Raw genomic sequence first — 7,985 nt, forward strand, 5'->3', positions numbered from 1 at the left:
GCTTCCTGAAAAAAACTGATTGATACTCTCACTAAGTTGTTCACCATAGAATGGAAAGTTGAGTCGGAGTCAGCTTTTCAACCAGGTAAATTCAAAGAAACACCGACAAGTTTTCGGGAAATATCCATTGTGCTCTTAGTGTAAATTATGAAGAAGCAGTTCATGTCCTTTATCATTTATGGTTGAGTGCACGAGTGCATCTCATCTGACTTTAGTCTTCAGCGAAATAATTAAAAATCAGGAACTAGTGATTAGCCGTTTTTCTTCACCCAACGACGCCTCACCAGTACTTTAACTGTCGGCGAATATGTTATCTTTCACTTATGTTTAACATGAATAGCTGGTATTTTTGCATCCAATCAACTTGGTGATAAAGCTTGATTATATCAGAAGTAATTGAATTTCGATTGAAAAATCATCTGATACTATATTATAGGTTGATTACAATATTGATGCAAAAGGAAAGTCAAGAAAAGTGGTACACTGAATGAATATGTATGTTTTTATCCAGTAATATCCACGGAACACACATCGGTAATCATTCTAAATAGATTTTGATTATCTGTGACTTGAAACTTATCAGGACATAAACGAAACTATAATATATTAATCTAGATGGATGGAGTAACTAGGTTAAGAATTGAATTTTCTTATAGAACTGCGAACACTTATTTTTTAAAATTTAAGAATATGTAAGTTATTGCGACAGTTTTCGACAACCTATCAAAAATAATTTAATGACTTGCGGATATCATAAAAAGATGGTTCAAATATTAATAATGATCTTGAAAGAAGGTATAACTAAAATCCTATGTAGTTGTCGTTTTCCTTGATGTTTGATAAATCCCAAGTTATTGAGAAGCGTGTTGCAGCTTTTGAATAAAATTAAGAACATTACGTGGACTTAGTTGCTTCATGTCTGTTACGTCCAAATGGGCTTTCTGTCTAAATAAGTCAGCAGATAGGATTGGTGTACTTATTCGTGTTGTTTGGGTGATACTTCCAATTCTAGATTCTCTGGGTACTTGCAAACCACTGCCTTGTCGATCCCAACAGAAGGGCGAACATTCTTTTTCGTGTCGGAATGCGGTTTCTTTTCTTTCGGGTGCTGAATGGAGAACGGTATTTTGACTTTTTCGTAAGTCTGACTGTATTCTACATGAATACATAGATTTCATATTTTGAGCATCAGATAATCCAGCAGACATGTCGTTTATTATTATTGGTAGATTCTTTCGATTAGAAGTGTGACTTTGAAAGTCACTATTAATGCTTATTCCAGAATTTTCAGTTAGATCATCTGAGGAGTGGTTAGATGTTTTACTAGATTGGTCTGTTAACTCTTCTTTGAAGTCATTCCTCGATGAAAACACATTCTTCATTGCTATGTTTAGTGCCAATATATGTTTGTGTAACTCAATACTGTCATTCAAATGAATAAGGCAAAAACATCAAAATACTCATTTTTCATCACTATAAATAAACTGAGTCTTATGAAGGCCAACCTAAAAGTTAACTCGATTGTCTTATCGCTATTACCTAATTATGGGATCAAACTATTGACTTACGTAAAATTCTCATGTCAGAGTAACAACGTTTGATGAATTTTACTCAGTGTATCAGTACGGTGCCCTGATACTTTAAATGAAACCAAATATACTGAGAATAGGTAATATTGTGCTTAATCTTTTTCATGATTAAGAAATTAACAATAGTAATTTTCTTCTACTAACCAAATTTAAATATATGTAAGAAATTTAATAAAGTGAATAATGTGACAAAAAATATGGATTTCACATTTATCTGTAAATTCGTACATTATAAAAATGTGGTGACTCAATTTCAAGATTTTCAAAGTTGGTGAATAATTGATTTCCAGAACTTAAAAGTCTTGACCAACATTCTTGTTTATCCCAGAGAAATAAAGGTCACTTAAAAATCTAAATGATATTTACTGAATAACTTTCACTTTTCATTTAAATTTAGTCAAAATAAGTTCTGCTTATGTGGGCAAGCACCTCCATAATACTATACTTTAGTGTGGCATGTTGCCGTTTTGGTACACACGTCTCGGCTACTTGCAGCTCCCAGATTGTCCCCAATTGTTTTCACACCAGAATATTTTTCTTCCCTTTTATTATCAGCTGTGAATTGTTTTGTTCTTATCACAGTATAATGAAACGGATGGATTTCGCTTGTAACATTAAGTTAAACAAAAAGTTTAAAATTTACTGCCTTAGAAACATAAAGAAATCTGAATGGGACCATAAATCCCTCACCTGTTACTAATTTGCGAATGAGCAGACTGTACTGCATTCAGAGTTCCTGTGATTATCACTCGGCGGATATTAATACCCTCTTCACCACTAGAAATTTTGATTCTGGCCTGCGAAGCCTACAGAATATAAGTAACAAAACGAATGGATTTTGAGTTCAGATGTGTAGTGTGATCATGAAAACTGTGATACCAGCATGGTTTAGTTTTTACATCAATCTATTTTAGTTTTTAAAAATATATGTTCTGGTTGTTTTAGTTTGACTTAACAGAGTGTAAGCTACTGCTTTATAAGTTGCTCTCTACGTCACATTTACATGATGTCCAGTTGATGCAGATCAGAATGGCTTATCATCATTCGATTGCACGCTATCAAATGTATATTGTTTTCTGTTAATTACTATTACCTTGCTTGTCAAATTCCCATGGATTATATACATATAATCTGAGTATGCAGTTTATAGGAGCTTGGTATCATTAAATTCAGACTCTGTCTTATCAACACCGTTACGGTATCATGAATTCAGCTTTTCGGATAAAATAATAGTTAGCTCATATGATAAATAAATGGATTCTTCTGTTTGTCTCCATAAAATAATTTTTGACTTTTATTACTGTGTTCAATTCATTCTCAATACAGATCAGAACACCTATAATAAAACAGTACGCAACCACGATCCCTCACGCGGGACTCGAACCCAGAACCTTCGGTCTGGTGCGCAAACGCTTAACCCCTAAATCACTGAGCTGGCATCCAACAGTGCTAATGTCTAACTTCAACCAATCCACGAAATTGCGCGACCATCTGAGGTAGATACCTGTCTCTCTCTGACACGGATTAGCTCCACTTGGTCACGGCTTCTCACTAGAACTCCAAAAATTTCCTCACGAAACTAGTCACTAGTGAGCACATACGAATTATCAGTGTCGGGGAGTACTAAGACGAAACGGCTGTTCAGTGCTTTTAGGCTCCCAATCGTGGTCTAACAATCTTCCATTCATGATATCAACCAAAAACCTAACAATATCCACAGCATCTCACTGATAATTGTTAAACAGATTGTATAACTACTTTAGAGTACGTACTCACTTTGAATACGACCAATACAATATTTTAAAGCACATTTGGGTAGTGGCGAGCAATGTATTCCAGGACGCGTGCTTCATCATATTTGTCTTAACATTAATATCAAGACAATTGTCTCGGGATACACATATGCCAAAAGAGACTGATCACTTTCACTCCTTAAAATCAACAACGGGAAGATTCAAAGTTTTACATCTAAAATCAATAGAACACCTTATTTCCTAAATTTGATGAGTCTGTTCTGTAATATGCGTTCTCCATTTAAATTTTTTATAATTTTATAGTACTTGTTGTATGATTACTAAATCTTTTCAATAATTCTGTTCGTCGATATGTATTCAACCTGATGTTGACATACAAAACTTATTTATGTAACAGGTGTCTCAGACGATAACTTGATAAGAAAGTGCAATTCCGTGAAATCTACTGTATCGGTTATGAATCCCTAAAACTGACAGTTACACGTGATGATACTGTGGCATTCATGTTATTCATGGAGGTATACTAATAATGTTGATGTGGTTCACGAAAAACGTCGTTTGTGTGGATATGTGGGCTATAAACCAGATTTTTAAATGTTAAGCATGAGTTTTGAGCTCTCATGAAATTCCGTTTAAATAACCGTGTAGTATTTGTAGCCATGACTCAGAAAGTACTAAATAAACGCTTAGTTTAGATTGATGTAATGAATGGATGAATGTTAGACCGCTATTGAAAACCTGGAAGCACTGGACAGCCGTTTCGTCTTGTGCATGCGACTCCTAAGCGATACGCATCCACGAAGCCTTGCGCAGAACTCTAACGCGGGACTTTCGGTTTGGCGCGTTGCCGTCCAGCGCTTCCAAGTTCCCAATGGTGGTCTAACATTAGTCCATTCATGATATCAATCTAAACTCAACAATCTCCACAGCCCTATACTGATAAACGCTTAGTTGTTGAATTTCATTATTTTACTCTAACATGCGTTCTCTTTAGAGAATCTTCAGGAATGCTCTTAGTTCATTTACAAAAATATATTCATTACCGAAAGTTTTGTGTTGGATAATTTTAAACTTGGTTAGGAATAACTATATACAAAAGTGAATAGTGATATTCTTTTTATCTAACTAAATATAATATTGTATACTGACCACAAATTTAAAATTCCTTCTATGCTATTCACCAGTATTATTTGTTATTTCAATGCTGTAGCAAATAGTTTAGCGAAAATAGATAATAATTAAACAGCAGACTAAATACTTACAAAATAATAATTAATTAGGCTTAAATAAACTCAAGTTATCTTATTAATGTCTGTGAATAGTGATTTTGGCACAGAACTTTGTGGAAAAATTAGTTCAGCAAAACAGCCCACATGTGGTTACCTCCATCAATTTAACGTAGAAGTATAACCAAACTATTCATGAAGGTAGTGTTTTTACACTGTCCTAAGTAAATTAATGATAGAATATTTTCGAATCAAATAAAGACATAAAAAAGTATTTGAAAATAAAAACTTTCCCTAGACACTTTTTTTTTCCTTTCTAAGACTTATTGATAATAAGTAAGTGAAACCCTAGGATATTTTATACTACCTCAGATATTCAGACAATTAGTTTAAAGAGAAAAACGGAAGTTGAATTTCTCAAACCATTGAATCATATCTCATATTATAAGAGTATAGATTTTGTTTATCATTAATAATCAACATTCACCAATACATTTTATTAATTTTGTTAGCCTTTCACGCTACCAAGTTAAGTGACATTAAGATAAGCGTTAGTTAATCAAAATGGCAGGGGGATTTGTTTTTAACTCACCTAGCTTAGATGTAAACTAGTTTGACCTCAACGATGTGCGATATACAAAACATACTTGATATTTTACATCTACTTATCGTTTCTCGAAAAGATAAAATAAGTAACTGGTTGATCGAGAAAAAAAATTGAAGGTTTTATTTGGCTTTTGTAAAATATGCGTGAAATAACTAATTTGTTGCCTTAGAGTATTAAGTTTTTCGAAAGTAATTATCAAACATGGTGTGCAGAAGTCAAACTCATTGTTCTATTTCGACCACGTAAGCATTTTCTCTAGGAGAAACGTAGATACTTTAAACTATTTAGTTAATTTTCAATTTCTGTTATTTAGTTCTGTTTGGTTTAAACAGAATAACCAAGTTTCAAGCACTCATCTCGCATACCTATGTACCAATTTATGTTTGTTTATCTTAGCAACCTAACTTGGCATATCATACAATGTATGGATGGCGTTGATTTCAATTATTAATCATTAACATGCTAGTATTCTTACTTATTCATTTTACGTGAATTTCCCAGACTTAACTACTAGGTTTTCAAGTTAGGAATATACCAGCGACATTCTCTTTATTTTGCATTCAACTTGATTTACTGGCTATGAGTTAATTCTATTGATTTTAAAATTTTCTGATTTCTAATATTTCATCTGCTGAATGATGACACGATACCAGTATTACTTACTAGTGATAAAAAATTAGACTTATCAACAAGTAATACGTTTATAAATCTTTTCTGTTCTATTTACGACGATTATTCAAAGTAATAGTTAGAAAGTCACTGTAAAATGGATTTTCGAATAGTATTCTGTGAGATCTATGCCTACAGTAATTCTTTTTAAATTTGGTACAGTCACTTGAAGAGAGATCAAAAGAAAATTCTTGAATTTTGGGGTACACTTAATTAGGGTATAAAAGGAAGTTACTAGCTAGTTAAAAAAGTGATTTGTTCCAAAAAACGTTAAGATTTATGTTTATTTAATAAAAGGTCTACTTACCTGCCGAATCTCGTTGATTTTATTACCTCCCCTTCCAATCACGCATCCTATAAGGTCGTTTGAAATTAAAATTTCACAACGATATTGCATTCCACCAGGCGCGTTGGCGATTGGTGCCTTTAAAATCGCTGAGTTTCGTAGTAACTTAGGTGTGTGGAATAATGGAGTATTCATGCCACTTTGAAGGGTAAGAGAAGGAGGTTGCAATTGGCATGGCGATTGAACAGCAGACATTATCGGTTGTGGTACTGTAAATATAAAAAGCGAAGAATGAGCAAACCAGAAATTGATAAGTAAACCAGTAGCGGTAAATAAACTACCATCATATGAGAATAAGAATATTTGCATTATTACAAATCGGTCTTTTTGAATTAATCATTCACTATAAACGCTTTCCAGTCAAAATTTGAAGCGTCAGTTACAAAACCAACCGACCCGGAGATTACACAGACAATGAATAATATCCAAAAACATACTAAGAGTTGTAGTTACAGAACTCTTCGAGATAACACAAGTAAGTTAAGTAAGTAGTCAGTAAATACCAATTGATAGCTTATTGGACACTCATTTCTCAGTGAAGATTCGTTTCTATGGATGAAGTTGTGTTGTGACAGTCATTGTAGTAGATTATGTTTGATGTTCTGTGGTTGAAAGAAAACCAACGGAAACCTTTGATCTGATGACAGTTGGCATTCATTACCATAGAAGTTTTTAGCGACTTGTGACTTTGTGTTCCTTAGTATCATTTCCAGGTACGTTATTACTGTTGTGTTCGGTCAGTGATTGAACTCCTGTAAGACTAAGATGTGGTTTTGTTTAAAAGTTACAACTTAATAATTAACTTCCTGAACACCATCGTAGTAATGTTTCTGACTGAAGCGAGCTTGCTCCTTACTGGATGAACTATTGGAGACAAGCCTTGTTGGGGAATATCAGACGACAAGATACTTAAATTTAGAGCTTTCTATAGATTATCTCAAATAGTTTAAAATCAAAGCAGTTAGTATGCTTGAAACCCAATAATTCTATAAGCAGAAACCGAATTAGCATCAGTGACAGTTATAGAGCAAGCATGACCTGTTTTTTGTCTAAAATTCCTCGATTGATATGACAAAACAAGATGTTCATTTCTTTCCTGATGGAAAAAGAACTCTTACGCACTTGATGTTTTATGATATTTTTATTTTGTAACGGAAATTACTCACTAATAAACTGGTTAAAATACTAATGTCGGTCTACATATAAGTGAAATATTCATTGACTACATCGTACTATTTTCCTTATAAGGTGATCAATCATATCTGCATAATGGCATATTTATTAAAAATCTTTACTTAGGAAAGCACCCATATACGGGACATTATGCAGATGTTAATCAATATTATCTGGTACTGATTGCAATTGAGTAAGTTATGTAAGCAAGAGAATACAAAATGTTCACTAAATTACTGAATGCCGTACTGCTCTTGTATTCAGAAGTTAAAAGTGAGTGGTATATATTTAAATACATATGAATCCCCAAGAAAGTCATTCTCTTTTAATCAAAATCCGTTATCACAGACAGTGATGTAACCGTCAAATATTTCATATTGTATGGGTGATCATAAAAAAATCAATCAAGTCCCTTTTGTTTGAAGTTTTTTGGTCTATGTAACTCCATCAGAGGTTCAGCCAATTCATTGACGCAATTAGCTACAACTTTTGGTCACTTGCGATAAAGTGATTATACGTTGGATATTTCTTGATGTTGACTGAACCACATTGATCTTGTTTTTAGCGTGACCACTTAGCTAACTGACATTACTCAGTACAGTAACTGGTGTTTGAAGACTG

At 33.4% G+C, this 7,985-nt stretch overlaps 1 protein-coding gene across 1 annotated transcript; it reads right to left on the bottom strand.

Annotated features, from left to right (window-relative positions):
* Window positions 1-851: 851 nt before the first annotated feature.
* Window positions 852-6,386, bottom strand: Smp_145490 (rna-binding protein related; the record flags this gene model as incomplete). The annotated part of the gene is made up of 3 exons (XM_018796882.1): window positions 852-1,422; window positions 2,280-2,395; window positions 6,153-6,386. 3 exons carry the CDS (start codon window positions 6,384-6,386, stop codon window positions 852-854), a joined length of 921 nt encoding a protein of 306 aa, XP_018651979.1.
* Window positions 6,387-7,985: the final 1,599 nt, after the last annotated feature.

The sequence above is a fragment of the Schistosoma mansoni genome, chromosome 4 (genome assembly GCF_000237925.1).
Source record: "Schistosoma mansoni strain Puerto Rico chromosome 4, complete genome".
NCBI lineage: Eukaryota > Metazoa > Platyhelminthes > Trematoda > Strigeidida > Schistosomatidae > Schistosoma > Schistosoma mansoni.